The sequence below is a fragment of the Oryzias latipes genome, chromosome 12, assembly GCF_002234675.1.
Source record: "Oryzias latipes chromosome 12, ASM223467v1".
Lineage (NCBI taxonomy): Eukaryota > Metazoa > Chordata > Actinopteri > Beloniformes > Adrianichthyidae > Oryzias > Oryzias latipes.
The window spans coordinates 15,205,251-15,232,346 of NC_019870.2; the positions used below are offsets into that span (position 1 = coordinate 15,205,251).

General features: G+C 37.8%; 1 protein-coding gene across 1 annotated transcript; it reads left to right on the forward strand.

Annotated features, from left to right (window-relative positions):
* The first annotated feature begins 65 nt into the window (after positions 1-65).
* mrrf (mitochondrial ribosome recycling factor) lies at positions 66-27,096 on the forward strand. The gene is made up of 7 exons (XM_004074828.3): positions 66-161; positions 6,705-6,869; positions 6,966-7,118; positions 15,074-15,192; positions 20,220-20,311; positions 23,078-23,237; positions 23,416-27,096. The coding sequence occupies exons 2-7, from the start codon at positions 6,707-6,709 to the stop codon at positions 23,491-23,493; spliced, it is 765 nt and encodes a 254-aa protein (XP_004074876.1). The 5' UTR covers positions 66-161; positions 6,705-6,706; the 3' UTR covers positions 23,494-27,096.

Here is a 27,096-nt window from a genome sequence, read left to right on the forward strand (position 1 = left end):
TCCACCATTCCGCTCTGGTCCGTTTTACACACACAACTCCGCTCATACGGTGTAACTCGTGACTTAAATGCATCGTATACTGATAAAGCCACACAGGCGCGCGTTGATGACGACATATGTGTCAATTTACCCTTCTTCCCTACTTCGACTTTGAGATTCAAGTAAGTACAATGCGATGTACAAAGTTTTGTCTTCTGTTTTCTGCAGTAGTTACGTAATTAAAAATTGTATAATGCCTAATAAATAAATAGTTGGAGTTATTTTTTTTGTGTGTGTTTTTTGTAAGGAAGACGAGCCGCAGAGTCCATTTAGCATAGCAGACCTGCAAAAAAAAAAGCGTGTTTTGATTGTGGAAGCGTCGCCAAACACTGCTTATGGCTCTTTACTGCCACATGAACGTTGTTACTAACGCATAGGAAGCTTTATAAAGTTGATTGATGCTAAAAATAAAAATCAATAAATGCTCAACAGTTACTAACTGCTAGCTACAGTTAGTAGTTTAGCTGTACAAAACAGCTGAATGTATCCTATTGGCATTAATAATCAGTAAAAAGGAAAGACTTACTAAGTTGATAGAAACCTAATAGCATGTGCCAAATATGTTTAAACTCTGAAGGATGTTTTTAAAAATGCTTATGCTACATTATTAGCTGTTGAAAGTGAAATATAGTTTTGAAAACAAAAGGCTACAGGTTGCAAAATTAGTCGTAAAATAATCACTCAAGTGTTTGCAGAAAGCGGAAAACAGCGAAACGTTTAAGTTTTACGTTGCCAAAATGCTAATTTAAACGTGTTCTGCAAAATCAGCGCATGAGCAAAATCACCACGAGTTGAAACATGTCGCTGCAACGTTAAACCTAAGACTCCTGTTGGAATGTTCCCATCTAAAAACTATTGAGTTTTCTTGGATAAAGTTTATTTATAAATATACTTTAGGATAATCATTTCTTTCAGGAATTTAAGGTGAATGTTTCTCCTCAATCGTTTGTGAATATTGTGGCTGGGTGATACTGGGAATTTGGGTATCAACCCAATACCAAGTAATCGCCAATATTGATACCAATACCGATACTTTTTTTTTTAAATGTTTGATACATTTTTTTGGGAAATACACATTTTTTGTTCTTTAAGTGTATAATAAAACACAGGACAGAGGACAGAGACTTTGGCAAATACAAATGTTTGTTAACTAATCACAGCAATCTGAACTGAACATACAGCAAATATAGAACATGTATATTAGTAATGGCATGATGCAATAATAATAAGAGGGAAACGGTAACTAGTGCAAACATTTTAAAACCGCTACTACAATGTAACAAAAAGAAAAAACTGTATTCAAGCTCTTTACTGTCAAAGAAAAACTATCAAGAAAGTATTGAAAGTATCAATCTCATCATGGTAGTATCAATACTTCACCTTGGTATTGATACTATCGATACTCAGATCGATCCACCCACCCCTACTGAACATAAAGAATATATATATATTTCCGACATATAATGCTAATTATTATTGTTTACATCCATTTTTATATCCGTTTAAATGCTTGAAGAAAAATTAGGGTTAGAAAGAATAAAAATAAAAAGATTTGAGGTTTAAATCAGTATTAAAGTTGAAAAAAAATATTGATTAGACATGTTCCTTATGGTCTAATATTTTATGTATTAGTTTAAAAGCACTTTTTAATTTAAGAACAGTCGTTTACAAATGAAAAAAAATAATGAAACTCATATTTCTTTTTCTGATTAAAATGCGCATGACCTTGTCTGTTGAGTTTTGTAGAATAGAACCGAATAACTGATATTATTTTAGCATGTAATTCTAGTTTCAAATATTGGGATTTTTTTTTTGTCCTTAGTTAGAAATAAACGGAATTGCATGTTAGCTTGTTGCTCTACTTGGTTGAATTTCCTAACTTTTCTTTCTTCACGAGAAAAAAAATCTATAGACTCCCATCAAACCCTGCAACAAGGAAGTATTTCTAAAAAGGCAGAGCCTTAGAGCAGCGCCAGATCTTCAGCATCAGATATGCTGTGTTATTTTCTAAAGCAAGCAGAATGATCATGTGGGCTCGGCAGCTGTCTCCTGGTGCTGGATAAAGCAGAAGTGTGCCTGCAGCTGCTGCAAAGTCTACAGGGTAACAGTGAACAGTATCCCACTGAACACCTGTGCCACACTTTCCTGCATGAATACCTCTCAAAGGAGATCTGTCACCGTACTCCATCTCTGCCTATCTGCTCTGCAACAGTGCAACAAATCAGATCGTCTTGTCAGGAAACCTGCTAGTTGTAGAGAGCTGGTGAGGTTTTGTGTCGTGGATGTTTGAGGGGAACATTTCTGCACTTTTTTGATGAATTTGAAGGAAATGATGCAATGTTAGAAGCTGAAATAAAAAGCGAAAGTTACCATCCATCCATCTTCAACACCTGCTAAATCCCTTTTTTGGGTGGGTCATGGGATTGCCGGAGCCTACCTAGTTATTGTTTGGCAAAGGTGGTTTACACCCTGAACAGGTCTCCAGCCTGTTGCGGGGCGGTGAAAGTTACTTCCTGGATATTTTTCAAAGGTATTGTGAAAATGTGAAATTATTCCAGTACTATACTTTGGAAATTGGTGAAGAACTGTGCATTTTTATTCCTTCAAAGGTTGACTATCTATACATGTCAAACTGTTGGGCATCATTGTTTATTTTTTCCAGTATTTGAACTTTAAGACAGAGATTTAAAAAAAGCACTTTGTATGGTGAAGGTCTTTCTAAAGACAGTAGCTTAACTTGCATTGTTGTGTTGTTCTTTAATTTTTTATTATTTTTATTTAGAGGATCTTCGTTAAAATGAACTTTAAAAAATCTCCACAAGCACGTATTGCAAGAACGTCCAGGGAAATATTCTTTAGGGATTTTTTTGAAGAGATTCATATTTGGAATTTATAAGATCTTCTCAAAATGAAATTTATCTTACCTGTCTTTTACCCTTGTGCTGTCCTAGGCACTTTAGCATTGGGAGGTGGGTCATCTAGATCCACTAGACAGTGCTCTGAACCTTTTTTCTTCAATGATTTGTGATCTCTCTCCTGGTGTCCATGGATTACATGAAATCTTTCCACCTTTATCCACCTTTGTCATGGTAGGGAGAACACGTCAATGTAAGGGTGGGGTCATCTAAGATAGCACAAGGGTTAATATGATCAAGTGTCTAGGAAAACATGATCAGCTACTGTGCTTGTGTTTCTTTTTGTTAGAGTATTGCACAAATTGTTTTACAGTTTGATGGATGGATGGATGTATAGATAGATAGATAGATGACTTTATTAATCCCACTATGGGGAAATTTTATTTATCTGTGGCAGCAAAAAACGACATTCCGAAATAATCTATATAATTCAACATAAAAAAAGGACATACAAAATGACATTTGTATTAAATTATTAAAAATTATTATGAAAATTATTATCAAAAATGACATTCGTATTACATAAATAAATAAATATTAAATAAATGCAGCTGCGAAAGTTTATGTTTATAGGTTTGTGTTTTTAAAAGGAATTGCCGTATTTTCCAGACTATAAGTCGCCCTTTTTTTCATAGTTTGGCATGGGGTGCGATTTATACTCTGCAGCGACTTATATTAGAAATAAATTGAAATAAATACATTGTTAACCCTCCTGTTATGTTCATTTGTGAGGAACAGAGATGATGTTCCTGGGTCAATTTGATGTATGAGGTATGTTAAGTGTTAAGAGGATGTTAAGTGACTCAGAGAATCAGCAAACCTTTTTTTACAGTAAGATCTTGAAGGCTAAAAACATAATATTCTATTTTCCAATGATTTCATAGATTCAGAAATGCAATAAAAATGACAACTGTTTCTATAAATACAGGATGACAACCAAGAATTAGTTGGCCAATGGTACTTCATGAAAGGAATAAATAAATAAGTATGAGAAAGAATTACTGTGAAATTATGAGATAAACAGTCTGCTATGATTGTGTCATATGAGGTTGTGCAAGTTATTAGTTCTTGGTCTCTGATTTTGTCAAATAAATTTCCCTTCAAAATGCGACTTATAGTCCAGTGCGACTTATCCGGGTTTTTTTCTACTTTATAATGCATTTTTGGGCTGGTGCGACTTATACTCCGCAGTGACTTATAGTCCGGAAAATACGGTATATTGTATTTTTAGCTTGTAGCTGGAAAGAAATGCTGTTTCTTAGTATTATTTTTGACTCCACTTTATTTGAATTTCTCTTCTTACTTTGCCTTATATGATTATAAAACTAAATTCACGTTTTTCAAATGTTTAACAAATGCTAAACAAAAAATGTAAGTCGATAAAGTGGGCACAAAACCCAATCTGTGTTTTGGTTTGTACCAACCAAGTGGACATACAGTACAGACCAAAAGTTTGGACATGCCTTCTCATTCAAATGAATGGGAAGGTGTGTCCAAACGTTTGGTCTGGACTGTAGAAAGATTTGTAACTTTAGACAAATATTTATTGATTTCACTTTTTGTTAGCATTTTTGAAAGTACAGTACATAAAAATTGCATTTTTTTTCTTTCTTTTTTTCAGAAGTATTTGGAACAGAAAGCTGAGCTGGTACATCTAAGTTTACCTTAAAGAAATAAAAAAAGAATGTTTTGAAAGGAGACGAAAATGAAGTTCAACATTAAGATATTTAGAGATGGAGTTGTTCATTTGCTGCAAGCACTGCTACTGCTTGTTGTCTTTGTAGATTCTACCAATATTTTTTTCCTTTTGAAAATGATATTGAACAGCCTGCAAACGTTCCCCGTTTTCTTAAGGTGGAAAGAAGACCTTATATTTTTAAAAGTTAAAAGAAGGTGTACCTCTTGCTGGCTCAAACGAGGTATTGCCTCCTTTAAAAAATGATGGGAGTGCAGCTCTGAACTGTTTTAAATGCTTTTTAGGACTGTTTGGAGTAGAATAAAGTAATAGGCCAATTGCCCAGCAACCTTAATCCACAGAAACATTAGAATTCTTAGTGCAAAATTTCCCAAATCAACTTTGTAAGAGACTAAAAGTGTGACTGACTTAAATTCGAAAAAATCTAAATGTAGATAAATAGTCAAACAACATCAATCAAAATGGCATTATCTTCCTAAACGTAAGGATATTGAGAATAAACCTCTTTGAATAAGAACACCATGGTAACAGTGTGGCTGCACGTTTGAGAGTTTGCTTGTGTCTTTATCCCCAGAGAAAAAGTGTAGGGAAGTAGATTTTTTAAATGACTTTTACTGCCCTAAGCCACCGCTTTCCGCTGGAAAAAAACCCACTTTATTTTGAAAGTTGTGATATTTGGCCCTGTGCTTCCAACAGCTTCTGGGTTGGAACAAACTGGAACGTGTTTGTCTCTCTGATGTTACTTCCTCCTGCAGTCATGAATGTAAATGTCTGTCTAAAGAGGGGAGTGAATAATCTGTTCTGTGGTTTTGATGAGCCATCCTTGTCGGTGTGGCCCTTCTGAACCACCCTGTTATATACCACTGGTGAAAAGGCTTTCTGCAGGTGTCTCCTTAGCAGCATAAGGCCAGGGCTGCCTCATCCTGGTCCCTCAGATCTCCTGCTCCATTCAGTTTAAGGTTTAATTTTTAAATAAGGAGAAACAGAAAAAGAAACATGTTGCTCTAGGACAACTAGAAAATCAAGTAAAGTTGCATTAGTCCTTGTGTTTTTAGTATTTATTTATTTATTTATTTATTTTTCCCTTCAAATGGGCTTATTCCTGTTTTATTTATATTTTTGACAGGGAATATCAACTTTTACATCATTGTTACATTGTTTCCAAGTTGCACATCATTTTACATCAAATATATTTTCAGTCAGTAAATCAGAATGCGCGTTTTTGATCATTTTGTACTCTTCCCCTCTTTTTTATATGAACAGAAAAAAAACAAAAAAACAACAAAAAAAACAAACAGAGCAGCTGTCAATCACACTCTTATCCAAAAAAGATGAGTCAATAAAATAAACCCACATTATCTGTTATCTTGTAATAGAGAAGTATTTTTTTTTGTTAGAATTAAAGAAGGTCTGGTCTAAGAGGTCCAATATATTTGACCCATTTTGCCCACCATCTCAAACCTTTATCTGTTTGCATCTTTATTGCAAAAGTCAGTCTTTCCATAACATAAATGTCATGTATTGTTTTATACCAATCATCTACTGTTGGAGCATCAGGTTGTAACCACTTTCTTGTCAAGGCCTTCTTTCCTCCCACCAGCAATATTCTCATTAAATATTGGTCTGCTGCAGACCGCATGTGTTGTGTTACTGTTCCCAGGTATAGAGCCAAGGCAATAAAGGGAGTGTTTTTAGTATTTAAATTCCTTCTCCGATCATCCCCCAGATGTGCTCCCATTGGCCTTTTAATGGTGTTTAGGCTGTTTTTATGTAAAGATATTTGTCATTTTCGAGGACAGTTTCTGCAGAGCAGCAGGAGTTCATTAGAAATTCGTCTCAAAGTTGTGGTGGGACTGTTGGCATAAAATAAGCATACCCCTACTTCCCATCATCCATCTGTTTGCAAGCTCTCCCACTAGCTTAGAGCCCCTCACATCCCAACCCTAACATTACCGTTGCAGTAAAAAGGACGAGCAATCTCGGAGCTTTACAGCCGTACAGTTTTGAGTCAGATGCCAGCTCAGACAATCATATCTGTGATGTTGTTTTTACAGACATGGCGTTGAATCATCTGAGGCTGCTGCAGCCTCTCCTGTGCCGCTCCCTGATCTCCCGATCTCGTCTCGTGGTCACCGCCGTGGTCAATGTCAGACCTTCAGCCTGCACTGGCACCGTCCATCTCCCTGCTGCTGCATGCAGGTTCTACGGCACCAAAAAAGGTCCGTCATCTAGAAACAGGTTGCACTTGCATACTTCAGTTAGCAAGAAACTCTGATTGATGTTCATTTTCTTTTACCTTTCCTTTATTTTCAAAGATAAGGCAAAGGGTCCCTCGGCTAAAGTGAACATTAAATCTGCTTTGGTGGAAGATATCATCGACCTTGAAGAATTGAAAGAGGAGATGGCGGCTGTTGTCTATGCGCTCAAAGATGACTTCACGCGCAGCCTCAGCATTCGAACCTCACCAGGTAGTCCACCTCTGTCTGAGTGTCTGTCTTTTATTTTTGTTTTTTGTTTGTCCTCTTAAGTTTCTTAACAGCAGTAGCCTCTAAAGAGTGCATAAATACATTTGTGTCTAAATAAGATGTTGAACACAAATATCAGGTGCATGTAATAAAAGAGAGGGTATTACAGGGGGAAAGCGAAAAAATAAAAAATAAAATGAATGGATAATAATACTTGTTTAACTAACAGCTTAGCATTTTAAAATTTAATAAGCCCCCTTCTTTACTTTTGTGATTGTACATTCATATCCCTACTTCTACTGTTTGACTAAAATATGAATTTTTCTCACACACATATATGTATATTCCAGTTTGATGTAAATCTACCCATAGAAAAGCAAAAATTTAGCTCAAGTTTATGTTTTAATGCTAAACAAAGGCCTACCCCTATTTGTGCAAAAAAATGTCTGTTTTTTTTGTGTGTGTCAAAATTATCCCATCAAAAGAAATTACAGCTGGAGAATATATAAATGTAAGAAAATATGTAAATCTTCCATCAACAATTACATTTTGCGAAAGTCACCATTGCAGAACTTTATGTCAATCAATTCTGTTGATTGATGGACAGAATCCCAGAACATATGCATCCCTATAGTGCCATTGTCACAACTGCCCTTACAGGTGGATATGGGGTGTCTGCAGGTAAAAAATGGGCAAATCTGTAAAGGGCACACAGGTGGGCTGTAGAAAACTGCAAGGTCTTGGACCGCTCAGTGAATCCACAGAGCAAAAATGTACAAGCACACGTTGTTCCAAACATTGAAACAACAGCTGTACAGTATGGCACATTGTATGGATTTTTCTTTATTTGACCACACACACACACACACACACCTGAATCCTACACGCTGTGCAGGGAGCTCATTAGGCCCATTTTAGTGATAAGTGCACGTTCCATGTGTGCAACCTGGCTGTTAGAAATGAAGAAATCAGACAATCGGAGCGTAGTTTTGTGTGGGCATCTTACTGTCACATCACGTGCAGATCACACCTCATGCGTCCAGCACTTGCATGTGGTCAGCAAGGAGCCAGTGTGCGGTCCTAACTGTCCAGTCGAGTGTGGCTTAAGGACACCGTACAACAGCTTCCCCCGTACGTCATAAGTGCAGGTGACTTACACCATCCTTACAAACATGTCACAATACACTCACCACACACACGACAATCACACGTTCCATTTAACCCTTGTGCTATCTTAGATGACCCCACCTTACATTGATGTGTTCTCCCTACCATGACAAAGGTGGAAAGATTTCATGTAATCCATGGAAACCAGTGAAGATCACAAATCATTGAAGAAAAAAGGTATAGCGCACTGTCTAGTGGGTCTAGATGACCCAACTCCCAATGTTAAAGTGTCTAGGATAGCACAAGGGTTACGCAATGTCTTATGAGGTGGGCACACGAGCTTCAAGGGAACACCGAGACACATCTGCGCACCCCTGAAGACAAAGCCGCTCCTGTCCACATGCCTGCATGGGTCTGGACAACCCAAAACATGCAGCACTCGTACCTGTCAACCCCCTTAATGGTGTTTAAGCGGTAGTGACTTTAGTTTGTTTTTGGCTTTTAAGTAAGTCTTTGAATGTGGGTAATGTTTTGCTGAGCACAAGTCATGGGTTTATTCAAAAGTTGTTTGAAGACAAACAAAAGTCAAGTGGGAGGATTTATTTTTGGTTGGATTGGAGTGGAGGATTCAAAGGATTCTTTGAGGGGATCTTTAGATATACAACACTTTATAAAGATTCCTTGTTTAAGTCTTTGCCTTAAGTCAAGGTTTAAAAAGCAGTAAAATACTTATTTTTGTCCATTGTCAAATGAAACGCAATTAAGAGTAGATAAAACTTCTACAAAGAAACGTAACAAGCAAAAAAGAGAGGAAAAGGGTGACAGTGTGAAACATGTTACTGACTTATTAAACAAATGAGAGTATTAAATAAATCACACAGTGAAGTGCAGCTCTAAGCCATCACTCCTGTTTTTCTGATGTTCTAAACGCATTCATCAGGTTTTTTTTTTTTTCAAAATAAAAGACTTTCTTGGTGCTTTCATCTACCTTGTAAAGTGCTCAAAGGCTTAATCTGAGGAGATCCCCTTGTGACACTGCCTCGACCCCACTCTGGCCTCTGTTTCCCCAACTACATCCAGGCCACGACCCTTTGTCTCTGGATTCTAACAACTAGGAGATGGATTCAAAAGAGGGTGTAATAAAGTTCCCAAAGGAGGAGACTGCAGCCAAAAGCAGACTTCAGACTGAACTTTTCTTGAGTTTTGTCTGTTCTTTTTCTCTTAACATGTGTGATTTCTGATTTACTTTGGCCTTGCTGTACTGGGTGTTAAACATGCAGAGGATAGTACGGGTTTCAATTCATTCCTGTGCTTTGTCATTGATCTGTTATTGTCCCACTTAAAAGATAAGACCACCAATGCCCTTTTCTTTTGTTCTGAAACAAATAACTCTCCATTCCCCATCCATAATTTTATCTTTGAATTTCTTTCTCAACCTTTGGGTTGCATTTCTTCACAGTATTGATCTCAAAAGTCACTTCTTTGGATTTCTTTTCGCTTCCATTCCTCTCCACTAATTTTTGTGCATTCATCCCTCCATTCTTTCGTTCTTCCTCGCGGCGCTCCCATGGCCTGCTCGTCTTTCTCTTCTCCGTCCAGCTGCACGGTAATCCAGCAAAAGCAGCCGGACTTAAGGCCCAAAGCAGAGATGAGATGTTTGAATGAAATGAGGTCAGTTATCTGAACGGGTTTGTTCCATGAGCCTCTCATCTGGCTCTCATTAAACCTATGAGAGATTGTCTGCGTGGATAGGACCACATTTAAAAGTATACTGTTGTGTGCTATGAGAAATGTGCTCTTATCTGCATGTACCCACTAAAATGTGCTAATCTCATATGTTGGTAAGAGGTTTGGAAAAGGGGTCTAAAGAAATATTGCCTTTGGTCAGAGGGGCTCCTGCTGTGAGAACAAGCAGCAAGGTAACCATGGAAACGAATGGTTAAAAAGGCTTTATTTGATTGTCGAATTCTGGCCTTTTAGATATGACTGTTTAAGTTTTTATTTTTTAATTGAATTCAAGAGAAAATAATTCATTCAACCTGAGAACAAAATAAAATATGAGCCCCTAAATTTCCAAACAACTATTTTACTTGGATAAAGTAAAATAAAGTACATTTATTAAAGTAGCAGTTTTTTCTACACAGGATTTGTATATATATTTAGACTGTGTATTAACTTTAGGCTTCATTCATAGTACGGCTGTCACTAACGATTATTTCAGTGGCCGATTGGTCAGCGATTACTGTTCACATAAAATAATGTGCAATTTCTTTTTTTTTTACAAAATGTGACAGTGCTGGTACTCAGTCCATGGAGCCTCGCGTCATGTATGGTATACTGCTAATGCTCAGCATATGATGCATTCACAGAAATGGAAATTTTACATGTATAGTTCACGAATTTAGATTTCAACTTATTAAATATAAAAAGTTTAAGGTCCTATATAAGCTTTATGCTAGCACTAAAAAGACATAATTGGCTCACAAGCTATAGGGTTCCTGATCCTTGCACTAAATCATTGTCTAAACTTCCCATAGAAATAGTGAGCAAAAAATATTTTTATGAACATGTGTTTTACTGTATTGCAATTAGTAAACAGTGAAAAATTCTATAATTAATTTTCCTCCGTTAGTTTGCAAAAGTGACTTAGGTGGTATCCAGGGTGCAGCAGCCCAATCATTTCTTTAAATCCATCCTCTTCAATCATTGACAGAGATCTCATTCCTTTTAGAAACACGTTGAGGATGCTCTGTGGAAGCGTTTTCAGCCGTCTCTGGCCCCTCCCCAGTCTACAGTCAAGGGTGTAGACCAGAATTCTGGGCTTCTGCGACTGTAACGCCCATGATCGCACGTCGCTACGCAAATTTTTAAGACCGGTCACGAGCTCTACATACAAACCGGACGTTCATTGATCATACACTGACAGTTCAACAGGTTGAACTTTTTCACATTAAATCGCAGCAACGCAGCACTGTGACCAATCGGGGACTCGGATTTGGAAGTAACGTCCGCTTCAAAACACAGAAGTACAAGCCGTTGTAAACATGATCAAGACAATAATAATTGCTGTTTGTGTCCAGACGGATTAATATGACTCCAAAACTGACATTTATAGGAACAGAGCTGTGTAAACTGTGGAGAAAGATTTGAGGGATTTGCACTGCTTTGACTTTGCGCACATCTTCCTATTGTAGATGGCAGACGAGCGCTAATAAACAGTAAATACAAAACAACAAGAAGAATCTTTTCCCTGTTGCTACCTGGATGTGTGGCGCTGGTCTGGGGGGTATTCCAGGAAGCATGTTTAAACTACCCTGACTTTAACCCTGAACTCTGGCTGAAATCCGCCTGAACATGCTTACTCTGGGTATGTCGGTTCCAAAAGACCGGATATGAGTTGCCGTAATTACGCTCGACTTGGTAACCCTGGGTTAATGCACGTGCATGTCAAGTACATAAAGACATTCACAATAGATCGCCGATTTCCGGAGTCACCATGGAAACGCGTGGAGAAAAAAATAAAGTGCTTATACTTCAGTGAGACGAAGTCTGAGATTAATGACACCGAATGAAGATTATATGTCCATCAAAAAAGTAATACGGCTGCATCCGCAAAAGAAAGAGTTTCTGCATGTAGTAGAAGAACAGACAAAGTAAACGCACGAGTTTCTGATCTTATTTCCATTTTCATGTGACGCAAATATATATATATAACTTATCCAATTTGGCCAACTTAAATTAATTACTTCTATTGGTAAGTAATTGAGTTAAATTTATTCAACCTAATTTCTTACGTCTATAAAACTCAACAATTGTTAATACAACTCAAATTTACATATTTATTTAACTAAATGTCATATTACTCCAATTCAAGTAATCTTTTTTCCATCTTGATTAATTATAATTCTTGAACTCTCATATGTCTAAGTTTGAGCCGGCAGATACTCATTTTTATGACAATAAAAAGAACAAAACAGTATGTGCTTATTGCGTTCATTCATTTAGGAATTTTCCAACATTGTCAATATATTGTTTGACTGTAGGGGTGCTATATAAACTCATCATCCTCTCCTTTACTCTCATGGTGCAGAGACTTGAGCAAAATAGGACAAAATAACTCGTCAAAACACAGTAAAACAGTTAAACAACTAAACACATTTGGTCAAAAACCCACACTTAAACCCAAATCCATCCGTCCAGACAGGCAAAGGGAATGATATCCCAAAATTCCTTGCGGTGGCGATCTAACAGCAGCACCACAGTTACACCTACTTAATTGAATTTATTTGAATGAAAGCAAAATAACTGTCTGAAAACTACGTGTTATTTTTAAACTGACTTAACAAAAAAAAGATTTTTAATTATCTTAACTGAAGCAAATAATTAAGTTAGATCAAAGTAAAAAAGTTTATTTTTCCAACATCCATATGTGGTCTTTTCACCCCCTCACGGTGGAAAAAGTATTATCTGAGCTTCTTCATCCACTAAATCATCTTCAAATGGACACGGCATACTGCTTCTCCTCTCTGTAAACAAAGTAACCTTCAAATAAACCTGCTCCGGACCAGGTTATGTTCAGAGCATGAGTTGCCATGGCAACTTGACCTACCCTGAAACATACCTCCATTTCTGGAACCGAAAGCTGAGGTTATCAACTTCCTTAGCCTCAAACTTACTGTGGGAGCTAGCATAACCTTCTTCCTGGAATACCCCCCTGGTGTGTCCAACACTGGCTGGATGTGCGTTCATAAAAGTGCGTTCATAAAAGTTCCATGTGAATGCCGCCTGAAACTTAAGTGTCTGTCTTCTTCTTCTATGGTTGGGGAAGGACTCTACCGCCTCCAAAAGTTCCTGTTGTACTTTGGGATCCCAATGACTTTGTGGCTTGTGGTTATTATAATCATTTAAAATGACAACAAAAAATAATAAACAAATAAAATGTGTTGACAGTACCCAATTAGCATTAACGATCTTTTATAGTCGATAAGTCGACGTCGTCGACTAATTGTTGACAGCCCTAATTCATAGTGTCTGAACTTCATTCAACATTTGATTTTCCATTTTCCAGAGGACTTTATTCTTCTAAATCAGTGTTAAACTTCAATCCTTGAGGGCCAGTATCACACATGTTTTCCAACTAACCTGCCTTTGTAGCTTCTTATTGGCAAAACACACCTGATCCAGGTAATGGGCAAGCTGGGCGGGGTTTAAAAAAAAAAAAAAGTTCTAAACTATTCTAGAAATAATTGAACCCCCATCATGGGCAAAGTGGAAATAATTGTCTAAAAAGGAACATTAACTCTTTTAATGATCAATCTTTCTACAGTTGTCCTAAAAAAAATGAATATCATAAATGCACTTTATTATTGAGCCAAGTAGGAAACGAGAAACACAAGGGCTACAGACATTTATGGAGGTTTATTTTGGCTTTAATTTAAAGGCATTTGTGAAACTAAAACTCGTAACATTATTACGTTTGCTCTAAAATGCTAAAGATATTTAGCATTATTTCTCATATTTCTTCCTATCGGGATGCATTTCCTTTCAAAAACCCTTCCTAAACATCTTAGCTATCTTTGCATAATAGATTTAAAAAAAAACATACTTGGCATTTCAAAACAAAGATTTGTTTTAAATTTATGATTCAAAGATTGCTAAAGCTTATTTTTTATAAAAGATCCTTGAGAGAGCGGAAGCAAACCCAAGAATGAAAAAAGACCAAAGACAAAACATTCACACAGAGACGTCAAAAATCCCAATGTTTGATCATTCCGACATGTATAAATCAAAAATGATTTGATAAAAGACTGATGTCAGGAGAAACTCAACACCTCACATGAACGGCAGCATTTCTGATGATTCTTGATAGTTAAAGAAAAGACCTTCTCACTGTTGGAGCATAAGGGGCATAAACAAAGCTATAGATGGTTTGCAAAAGCAGCGATTGAAATCAAAGTAGGGGATGTTGGGAAGCAGTTGGTACCCGTGTTATTACATCAACCGTTTTATTTTTGATACTTTGCATCTGCGTTTAATCTCCGATTTCTGCTTTCCTCCTCCCTTGAAGTCAGATGATAGATTGATCTTATAGAGAAAATTACACCACTGGCTCACCTCCCCTTCACCTCACTTTTCCACACACAACACCAGCACAACCCCCATGGGGTAAAAGAGAGGGGAGGGGGTGATGTAAGGCAGAAATGGGGAAGAAGGAAACTACTGCGTCTGAGGTTAGCCAGATGGAAGAGAGGGATGGATGGCTGGAGAGAGGGAGAGGACAGAAGTCTAAGTTTGTTGGCCAACTTACCTGTTTCTCTCAATATTGACTATGAAGAGAAAGCAAGTCATGGACACTTCTTCAGTTTCTGGAGCACAATTCTGTTGTGGCATCAGTTGCACCTTAATCTGTTTTTCTTCATGTGTAAATAATTGATTTGATGCAGTTTTTCATTTCAGCGCTGGAACATTGAAGCACACAAGAATAGCACCAAATTTAACAGCTTTTCAAAAATTGTTGGAATAAAAATATGATGAAAAATTGTAAAAAAAAAAAAAAAAAAAAAAAAAAAAAAAAAAAAAAAAAAAAAAAAAAAAAAAAAAAGAGAAAATGTGTGTTTTTAAAAAACTTTTTTTTCTTTTCATGAAAGCAAGAATTCAGTTTTCCCAAATTTTTTTGTGTAAATAGATACTGTTCCCTGGGTGTTTTTACCATCAAGTAGAATGTTCTAACAAAAAAAAGTTGCCTGTGATGCTTTCCTGGAGTAGATCTGCGTATGTTATGCAGCCTATTATGTGTGAGATAGTCTGTGAAGGAATAAGGAAGGTGATCATGCTGACCTGTGTTCATTCAGGGGCTCTGGATCACATTATAGTGGTGACCTGCGATGGGAAGTTTCCCCTCAACGAGTTGGGTCAGATCTCCATGAAGTCATCTCACCTCCTCATCGTCAACATGAGCAACTTTCCTGAAGTAAGACACAATCACACACGCACACACACACACGCACACATCCACTAAATTAGGCTTCACAAATGTTTTTTTTTTGTCTCCGTGCGGACACACACAGAATAGCCTTGGTAAAACAATCCAAAGCACAGACAGATAAATGGTGTTCTCAGATGAAAAAGTGAACCAGACCAGCAGTGAGATCCAACATCACTGTGTAAATGAAACCTGAACTGCTTTCCTCTGTGCCCTGCGTCTCAGATGCTAATTGATTGATCGCTCACGGTGTGCTTTGTTCTGAGAGTGAAAGATAGCAAAGAAGTTTTGTGTGCGCTGCAGTGCTGTGTCTGCATGTGAGTTGTCACAGATAGGAAGTGACCTCATTTTACCCCAGGGTTAAGAAGAAATGGATTATTTTTTCTTCCTTTTTTTTTTTTTTTTTTTTACATTTTCTTCCCCTCGTTTTCTTCAAAGATTGTCTTTAACTTTGCAGCGGGTGCCATACTGGTGGTCCAGAAAATTGAAGTGCCCCCACCCTCTTCCTTCATTTTTCCTTTATCCCTAATCGTACGTGGAGAGAATTTCAGAATGTTGACTTTATTTTTGTTTCTTCTCTGTTTGATGTTGGGACCATTCTTTTTCTCATTTATTTTTGAAAAAACTAAAAGTTTGGAAGTTTTATTCTTCATCGTCTTAACAGTACTAAACACTAACTTTTATTAAAGTACATGTTCAGCAGTTCAAATAAGAAATGTTGAATTTATTTGTTTAATTTTCGTTGCTAAGGTTAAAAACAATACATCTTACCTTTTTATAAATGTATTCAAAATTTGCTCTGTTAGCAAAAGGTATAAACATATCTGAAAAAGAAATTTAATTAGAATAAATAATATTGTACCATTTCAATAATATTTAGTGTACAATTTTTCTTCAGACAACATTAACAGATCAGTATCTATCCCTTCTAGATGATTAGAGTGGACAACATTTCTTTTCCCCCTCAAAGAAACGTATTTTGGCATTTGTAGGCCTCATCTCTTTGTGCCTTTGGGGATATGACGCATTGAACTACACGCGTGCACATTTCCAAAGACCAGCTCTCTTTAGATAACTTGAAAAGGTCCTGATGAGTCTCCCACTTGTTCTTTCTCCTCGTATTTCTGTAAAGGATCAAGGTCTCTGAGCAATTAGCGTTCACGTCATCCCGCAGTTAAAAATCCTTCTATAGATTAACTTTGATTAAAGCTATTGCTCTAATCACTCTGTGATCCTGCTTTAAAAAGTTGAGGTCCCATCAGTTGTCACACACCTGGGTGTGTGATATTTGTTCTCCCCTGGAGGGAGGGGTCAAAGTCGTGCTTGGGAACCATGTGGTGGTTTAAAACCCCCAATCCAACCTAAGTGTTAAGCAGCGGTTTCTTTTTTTTTTTTTTGAGTGTTTTGGTATGCCCCAACTGTAGATTTTAACCCACAACGGCCCAGGCTCAGGGTAGACACTCTACCACTAGGCCACTAAGCTGGTACTATTGTTAACTGATCCTAAAGTTATTTAAGTTTTTTCTTAGCTTTTAAGTAAAAGATTGCACCTTTTTCATGTAACAGTAATAGATTAAATCTGTCTTATCTTTTATGATGGATATTTTTGTTTTTTTGTCACGGTTCAGGGCCTCCCTTAAAGCCTTTGTAAATAAAACGCCTCAAAGGATTCCCACCTCATGCTTTAGACTGGAAACTTTTGTCATTTTCTGCCGTTTCCTTTTCTTTATTAGAATAGCCGGAACCGTTTTTCTGTTTACCATGTAAACGCGTATCTCTGCTTTTGTGGATGTTCTTTTGCCTCGCACTTGTGTGTGAAAAGTGTCACTTAAGATGAGTTGGGTTAACCTGCATGTCCCTACAGATGCATTTTCAGAGGAATTTATGTGCAATACCCGTGTGCGATAAGGAGCAGATGTTTACTAAAGCCTTTCTTTTTCGTTCATGCTAAACATCAGTTTTTCTCTGAAGTATTTTCCGGTACCTTTCATTGTCTTAACGACTCACCGGAGGGTTGTGGTTTGGCCTGTTTGTTCTCCACCTAAGAACCAGGCAATTCAAAAATTAAGAAACAAAAAAAACAAAACAAGTAAAAGTATTTATCAACCCTCTAGATCTGGAAATCCAGATTGAATCTGGTTCAGGCTACATGTTTCTCCCATGAGTGTTATTTTTATTTTTTTTTCATTTTTCTTTCTTTCTTTATGTAACCAAAGACCACACACGCTCTGAAAGTCACTCACACACGCTACTGCGTCAGGTCCCGCTTTAACCATGTCCCACATAGAGGTGAGTCCTCGGCGCTTACAGCTAATAGGCTTATAATGATGCCTATCCATTACCAGGCGCTGAAGAGCCTTTACCAATGTTTTTCATTCATTAAGAGTATAGCCTGGAAAGTGGAGCTAACAAGACCTGGCTTAAAGGGATCTTTCTGGTTGTTTTCTATGTGGGTTTGGTGTGAAGTATTGATTGGGACTTAGTTTCTCACCTGTGGTAGAAACAGGAAGTAAGGCTCTTATTTTGGAGTTTAATGTTGAAAGTGCTTCACGATGAATGAGCAGTTTTAGCAGCATTAAGCTTAGAAATTTGTGAAAAAATAAAATATACAACAATGTTATAAATTATGCTTGTACTTGTTTCTGGAAAGACAGCGCATCGCATCCTGCTGCTAATTTTCTACCTACTTGATGGATTAAGGGTTAGAGTGTCGTTTTTGCGAGGAAAGGAAATATGGCTCTTCCTCTAAATGTTTACACTCCTTTTATTTTACAGTCCTCCCTAATTTATTGGGATCCATAACAAGATGTTGCAATAGGGGCTCAATGAAGGACTACAGTGTGTGTAGGAAGCCACTGCAACACAATCCCTACAACTTATTTTTTCTTTTCTATAAAGATGGAGAAACCTCATCGTCTCAGCTGTCAGTTTCAGTTTATACTTCACACACACACAAAAAGGAAAAAGTTGTTTTATTCCGGGGGCAATTTGATTTTGCGTGTCAACATGTTTCAGAAACACACTGTGTGTATCTCCTTGTTTAGGCTTCCAAACATTGTGTTCATGTTTTTTTTTTCTTTTGAATGCGCACACACTCCCACACACATTCCTGTCTGCTCGCCTCGTGCTTTGAACTGAAGCACGAGTGTTTGATGTGATACTTTAGTGTAATTTCTCTTCCTCTCCAACATATTAAGCAGAACCTGGCCAGTCTCTTCAAAAAAATCCGGTCGGGGTTTTTTTTTTGGTAACCACCACAGCGGTCGTCAGAAAGAGGAAATGGTGATGAATTTGATGCTGAGAACAATCAAACATAGGTATGGGATGAATCGATCACTCTGCTCTCCAAAGAGAGAAAGAGGAGGCCCGTTTTTTTTTTGTTTTTTTTTTGGAGGACTTTAACAAAAGGAAAGGAGCCCCCATGAATTCATTTAATGTGCACAAATAAATTCCTTTAATCTCGCTGCCATTTCTTTTCCCGGGTGGATAAAGCCAGAAGGAGCTGTCGAGAAAAGAGAGAAGAATAAGTTAAAAAAACAAGAAGAAAAAAGGAAATTGTATGACTTTTTCCATTACACATTTTCATTGTCTAAAGTTTCTCAGAGAATTGTCCTAGAGTTTCAGAAGTGTGACTTTGTTTTGATTGATTTGAAGGGTTTAGCTTTTCCCTTGCTGTGTATAAAGTCGTCATTGTATATTTCTAAACTGTTGCTGTCTGTTGCTAATGTAGTGTTTGGAACCTGAGGGATTATGTTGTACATAGAGGCAGTTTTGTATGTTATTAAACATACCAGGGATTTTTAGCCCATTTGTTTTTATGTCTGTTTTTCTTTTCCCTTTTGTGTCTTTTTTAATCAATTTTTTAAAATTATTATTTAGCAAAGTAATGAATTTATATAAGTGATTTTCAAAATGTAGTCAGTCAAATTTTCACAGATTAATAAGATCTGCATGAAAGTGGGCAAAACAAATCCTCTAATGTGAATAAATGTCTCTAAATGTGGATCTGTGGATGTGAGTTTACTGGAAAGTATAAAAAATAGATGAGTGACATCGGCATCTTCGACTCCCTCAAATACACAAAAGATGGAGAAAGGGATTTTTTGATTTGGACTTGATAATATCAGAACTTCTGAAAGCCAAACATTTTTTTGTAAATCTTCCTTCTGTGCGTTTATTTTTTTTAGGAAATTAGAAAAACTAATGGGTCTAAGTGGTCCTTTGTTCTTTTACAAGGATGAGGTAGATATATAAAATGAATTAAATTCAAAACAACAGTACAAAAGAGTGGAAATGAAATACAAAACAGACTGAACCACAGTTGCAATATATATAATCAGCCATCATAAAAAAAAAATCTTCTGTCCGTATTCTCTATGAATTAAATCTTACTAATACTGCATACCGGTAAATGTAGTTTTTATTTTTCTTCCTTTGACCCCAAACTGTCTGAAAACAAGACAACTTTAAGGAAAATCTAAATGTCTTTGCTGTTTCAAGGTTATCTTCCATGAAACGTGACTCCTTATCTGTAGAGTGTGTTCGTTTGCATTTGTTAAATAGATCAAATAATCCAATAATGTAGAAGGAAAAAATCTCCTGGGAGTAATGGGAGTAAAATTATTTAATTGAACAGTTTTTAAAGTTGAAGTGATAATTTCAACAAATATAAATCTTCCTCTTTATTAGAATAAATGAGCACTAAGTGAAACTCGTCGGTGTGTTCATGTACCCACCGTAAGCTAAAGCAGACTCTCCCGTGGAGCTGTCAGGGGTCAGCTCTCTGCCCTGGAACCTTTCAGCCATTTCCCATGAGGCCGAGCGCTGACAGTGGCCCGAGGCACTTCCACACTACACGGGATTCCCCCGACGCGCGCGCAGACACACCGTCCAACACACACACATGCATACTCAACACCTTAATGACTACCAGCTGAAGCTTAGCCACTACCTGTAGTTGTGGCGCTGAGAGTGAAGACATTTTTTTTTTTTTTATTTTCTACGCACCCCCCTAGGCTGTAACGGCGGCCACCCGTGCCCTGAGAGAGTGCAGCATGAACCTGAACCCAGAAGTGGACGGGACGATTATCAAAGTGGCCATTCCCAAGTGAGTTTGTCGAAAACACAAACACACCTTTGACTAAAATCCTTTTTATTGTTTGCTTTTCTCTGTAATGATAGCCGTTTTCCTTAATCAGTTTTTATAAGTAAATCATATTCAAATGCTTTTTTTCTTTATATTTAGTGTTTTTTATGCAGCAAAAACAATTTATTTCATTAAAATAATTCGCCTATTATGTGAATTACAATGGTTAAATGTCCCAGACAGTGATTTTTACGTTTTACTCCATTAATAAATCCACTGATCTTTTTGCGCTTTGCTGTAACTGACAGGTTTATTGACTTTTTCTTGTAGATGTATAGAGACCCTGGGTTTGTTGATGTGAAGGTTGGGTCAGTCTCTCTTCTGGCGAGCCCTCTCCTGCGCCGCACCGTTTTTTTCCCTTAGCCAAATCAAACATCCCGACATAAAACAATCCGTCACTCTGTCGACGCGCCGCTCTGTGTGAATATGTTTTTAAATATACAGTTTGCACATGAGCCTGCGTCTGTGTGTATGCCATCCTCTATAATGTGCAAGTGTGTGTGTGTGTGTGTTTGAAGCAGCAGGTGTTTGTCTGGTAAAGGACGGACACGAGAGTCGGTCCGCCTCCCTTCTGCAATCAGACTCGACACACTCCAAGCCTCCTTTTGCATTTGCAAAGAGAAGCCACTCCTTGATTGGCCCTGGAATCAGTAATTAGGCAGTATTGTTTGCAGTAAATACAGGCTGTACTTGGATTGTTTGCAAATAGTTTTCACTGCGAAAACAAGTTGAAAAAAGCTAATTGATGGCACAAAAAAAAGGAGCACAAAACAGGAAAGAGTCCTTCTCTGAGATATTAACAAATGCAAAGTGGATGTAAAAGTTGATGGTATGATGCAGGCTTTATGTTTGCCTGGAGTCCTTGTGACCAGATTGCTGTTTGTTACTGTGATTGAAGAGCTAAAAGGATTAGAATCCACTCCAACAAGAGCAGCATGTTCGCTCCAGCGAGGACAGAATTTCATATTCCCCCATTGTTTTTTTAATGGGTTACCATTAAAAGTATCATTGCCATCACTACCGGCTACCCTAAGTTTGTAGAATTTCTTTGAGTAAATAAAGCTTTTTCAAGCACAATTTTTATTTTTAAGAGTGATCCATTGAGTGTATATGAGAACTGGACTGAATGACTGACTCCTCCCACCTCACGTTGCAAACAGGAAGTGCCCACTTGTTCAAAGAAGCCACAATCCCATCGACTTCTACAGAGAAATAAACAGCTATTACTCAGTCATTCTATTTGTCAGAATAACCCTTCTTTCTCTGATGCTTGATTTTAGACATGTTCTTGTTAATCACTTTTTTTATTGATATTTTTTCCGTGGTGACCAATCAGGTGTCTCGATAAACGTATGTGGTTTTACATCAATCGTTCCAGGTGTTTGACTGACAGTTTCTCCCGACCCTGCTTTCAAGTGATTATAGGGGTCTGGACTTCCAACAAGCTTACCCTGATTGATGAAAGTGGTTGCCATAGAAATGTTGACTCAGACCGAATTGGACCAGTCACTGCTTACTGACGGCATTTGGATCCAACACGACAGCGTTCATATTGCTAAAATAAAATGGCAACTGAATTGACCTCATTTTGTTGGAACCGTAAGGAAGTCATATTCTGTGGGTGACGTCTCAATCTCTCTCTCTCTCTCTCTCGGTCCAGTTCTCATATAAAGTCAGTGATGGCTTCCAAACAGGGATTGTGCAAGAAAACTGGAGTAAAGCAACAGCAACTACTGGCAATTTGGCATGACCGCACCTCTGTGGGTGGATGCTGGAATATAGTCTGAAAAACAGCTTTTTAAACCAGTAAAATGCACTTTTGAATTGATGGATGTTACTGGGAACACACTTGTTTTCTCTGGGTTAAGTTGGTGGCTTGTTTAGACCTTTCTTGCCTTTTGACTTGAATAGAACAAAGCCAGTTTTGTGGTGGAAAGCTTAGGTGGATAAATCATGTGGCATTGTGTTGGCGTCAGGAGTTCAAGAATACCTTCATAACATCTCTTACTTCCATCTCAACTGATGCTACAAGAAGCATCATTGAATGAGGTTTGAATTTTAGATTTAAGAATTCTTGGAAAATGTAGAAACGCCGAAGCAACACCGTAAACCGAGATGATGGGGCGTAAACAATGCCACCCAATTACAATGTTTTCTTTTTTAGAGGTCCTCAATCAGCCAGAGGGGGGCGTGGCCACTCAGAAAGACCTGACATGTTAAGAATTAGTGGTGTAGGACTCAAAATCCAGGAGACCAGGCCAAGTGGCAGAAACTTAAATATTTAATAATTAAACTCAAACATGACAAAGCCCAAAACAGTGAAAAAAGCAGATGACCTGACAACGAAAATCTGAAAACTAGACACTTAAATACACCGAGGCTAATTTACAGAAATGAAGATGGAAGATGGAGAAGATCAGCTACATGAACCTCAAGTGACTGACAGAGGACAACCTAAAACATGATCAAAGCAAAAACAAAACTGCACAGTCCTCACGTGACGGGTCTGTCCAATGGGCCATGCCCATCATGAACAATGGATTGTGACATGTCATGACAGGACTGAAGTCTTTTGAGGAGGACTGCACGCCATGATTCAAAACACGCCAAAGTGGTCTTCCATTCGTCTGACAAAAACACAGAAAATCTGTGCATGGGAAACGCTGGATTGTTTAATCCACTCACATTGTCTTCCTTTAAATGTTTCCTTTTCTTCCTTCCCGGCAGAGTGTCACGAGAACACAGGGAGAACCTCGCCAAGCTCGCCAAGCAGCTTAGCAACAAAGCTAAAGAATCGCTGAGGTCGGTGCGCTCCAACGCCGTCTCCCAGGTGAAAAAATCTAAAGAAGGGCACTCAGAGGATATTCTGCGACTCATAGAGAAGCAGGTATGAGGTCAAGGACGCAAAATGATATATATACTTATATTAAATATATATTATTTCAAAAGAGATTCACCTCCAGGATGACTCTCTAAAGAGTTGACATTTTTTGTATATGTTTGCTGAACCAACTAGATGCACCCTGACATTGTTCTGATTACCAATTCTTCTATTTCCTTTGTAGATCCAGCAGATGACGGATGATGTTACAGCGGAAATCGACAAGCAGCTCGCAGTAAAGACAAAGGAGCTGTTGGGCTAAAAGCCAGATGTTAGAAGCAAAAATAGCAGGTTTTCAGTTTGGTATTTCCATATTGCTCAGTAGACACAACACAATAGCGACAACTTTTATATGTGCCGGTTTGAAACAAGCCCTGAATGACTCTGAAACCTAAACTAGGTTCTCGAAGCGACTTCCTCAGAATATGGCATCTCTTCACGACTGCATTGTTGGTGCTCGATGCCGCTGCATTTAGCCACGTTAAGTGCACCCACAGACGTTTGCACGGAAATAACGACAGACCGCCCGTCACTTCCCTCCACCCTTGTTGCTCTTCCCGTCTTCAAACAAACACAGAGGAAGGGACGAATGGACTTTTAATAGGATTTGCGGGCCTCCTCCTAATCAAACTCCTTGCCACAGGGGTTGTCTGTTTACAGAACCCAAGCGCACCCGTCTGAATGTAAACTGGCTGCAGGTTTGTCTTCGTCCCAGAGATGTGGAAGTTCACGAGCAGATATTGTTAGCATGTTTGCAAACATTTGTTTCGCATTGATTCTGTAAAGGATGCACGAGGCAGAAAAAACATCTCTTCTAGTCTTGATTTAGGATTAAATCTCTATTTAGGAAACAATCAAATCAAGAAAGTGACATTATTGATGGTCTCCATTAAAGATACTCTGCTTTGAAGCCTAATGCGTCATCTTGACTGCCATGTTTTCCTTTCATTTTATTCAGTTCTGTTTTGAAGTCCCCCCCTCTCCTTCATTAGCTGGAGTGATAATGGACTTTTCCTGTGCACGGACCTCATTGCCCTGGCTGTAGGAGCCACAGTTGTCCATTAGGGAAAGGGGCTTTTAATGTTGTGCACTTAGTCTCCTTTGACTTTAAATAGACGCACTTCTAAAGGCGCAGTTAAGAAAATCCCAGCATGAGGAGCGTTTCAGAACCAAGTCACTTCCAAGAAATGTTGGAGACTTGCCGAGCACCAAACACTCCTGTAGTTGCAGTACTTTTGAAAAATTATTTTTATAGTTACATTGTTCGTACCATTGTTACGATTTGCCCAAACTCTGATTTGGAATGTTTAAACCAAATCGTCTGTTTTTTTTTTATTTTTATTTTTTTTTACTCCATTTAGGAAGCCTTTCTTTTTTTCAAATTTGATCTTCCGTGCTTCTTGCATGTTGCATTCAAACAAGCACTTCCTCTAAAGGCTTTGCTTAAATGGCCTAAAGAGGCCGGAGTCATTGGATAAACAAGAGTTTAGCGGAGGAGTGGCTGGGCTGGGGCAGAGGAGGGTGGGGTGGAAATGGCAGGTTTTCGCGGTGATTCTAGGTCCATATGTCAGCAATTTGAGGGCATTGTGTATCTTGGCCTAAAACAGAGGCTTCATGATCGATGGAGGGGTGAAAATCTCCCCAAGTCTCTGGCGCAGAGCGCAGGCAAGCAGGAGGAAATTGCTTTCAGCTGATACCTTCATTTCAGTTGACATTTATCAAGTGAATTACCCCTGTTCCTTTCAAATGTTTACTACCACTACGAGCACCGCCCTTTTTTTTTAGGTACTTGTGTTTGCGTGTGTCCGTGTGTTGCAGACTGCATTTGTCTGCAAGTGAGAACGCAGCAGAGGTTTATTCTTAGTTGATGTTTTGTTGTGTCCTTTGGCGATTCCTCAAAATAATATACAGGAAGAAATTAGTTCAGTAAACGTTGGATTTGAAAGGAGAGACCTTTATGTGCATTAAGGAAAAGAAGAAAAAAAGTCGATTTTTCTTGAAAGAAAAAACATTATCTATGTTGAATCAGTGATCTGACTTTAATATAAACACAGTTGCTCCAACAGTTTATCTCTCATTTTGCTGAAAAGAAAATGATTTAAAAAAAATTCCATATCAAATATTTTTGAATGTAAGACTCTCATAAGCTTCTAAAACTAGAAACTCTCTTAAACCTCAAAAAATATTGTATCATTCTTCCTTTATTTCACAAGCTATTTTATAGATTTAAAATCAACATAAAACATACAAGAACAATTTAGTATAAAAAAAAGGGGCAAAAGACAAAACTTCACTAGAAAAATGAAGTTTACCATCTAGACGGTAACCACAATCAAACCATGCAGACAATAAAAACTCAAATTGAGTAGATCCAGTAAAGCTTTGATGATCTATTGAGGAAACCTCCTAATGTTCTCTCTCTGATAAGTCCTGTGTTGCTGGTTTAAATTACTTTGTAAGGAATTGGAAGCAGCATGACACTGGCAGACGTCTGACCAATCATCGCAAAGTCATAAAGGATGACTGAAAGCAGTATCTTTTCAAATAGTCTTTAACCAAACCAAACCATCTGCATGGTGCATTCAAACAAGACTGCACTCCAGGTTTGAAACCTCCTTGACCAAATCATCTACATGCCGGTTTTTTCCATTGGATTACACTGATACTAGCAGAAGTTCCTTTTCTTTCCGTCTTCTTGTTGATCATGTGACCAGCCCAGTGGATTAACACTGGGGCTCTGCTTTCCATACCTGAAGTTAACATTTCTTTGTCATCTCGTTTTATCTGGGAAAATCTGCAGACCATCCACTAAATATTGTTTCAGATTAACGCATCGTATTTAACTATTTCTTACACAACACCTTCATTTCCATCACTTTAGATCTTCTTTGGTTTAATTTAGTTATTTTCAGATAGATAATCCAAAACATCTAAGTGCAAGTATGTTCCTCAATGTAAGTCATTTCGACCAGACCACAACTGCAGCCTCATGGGTACAACCTAATGCAAGTTTGAACTTTGCAGTGCTAAAAATGTCAGCATCCTAAAGACATAACCTGCTGATTTGACACTTTTTTCTTTAAAATAAAATCAACCAGATTATTAATTTCCCTTTTTGTTTGTAAAATATGTTCCAAAAGCTACTTTAAGCCAAACACCCTAAACACAAAGGCAATACAGCACTGGCTGCACTGACATGACTGTCATGTCAGCACTGATCAAAATGCCGCCTTTGACTCTGTGGGTCATGATATTGTTAACAAATTATTAGTTTGTAGGATTGAAAGACTTTCTTTCAAGAATCAGAGATTGATTATTGGACCACTGCTTTTCTCTTTATCTCTCTGGGAGTGTACACACCAAGATCCTTTCATCCTCTGTCATAGGAAGAAGTGCTAAAGGTGTTAAGTTGTTCCTGACAAGAGTTTTACCAAGAATCCAGAAAACCGACCGCATCACTCCTGTTCTCATACCTTAGCACTGCCTAACAGTTACCCGCAGCATCAATTTTAAAATACTATCACTAGTTTTTAAATCGCTCTGTCAGTTGCAGAAGTACACTTCTCATTGCCTGGTTTTATACAAACTAGTCAGGTTTCTGAGATCAATAGAAAACCATTAAGCAATAGGGTAAGAACCAAGCTAGTTTAGTCTACTTTTAAACAATAAAAAGATCCAAACTGAAGACTCTGCTGTTTTTCTTTTTTCGTGCCTTTATTTTTCTGTTTTATGGTCTGCTCTTTATTCTCGTTTGTCTTTTTAAGGTTTAAAAGCTTCTTTTGCTTTCCCGCGTTTTTGTAAACCCATTTCATGCATTCTATGTATAATGAATACAGCATCAATAAATCTCCTTTTGCTTTTGAAA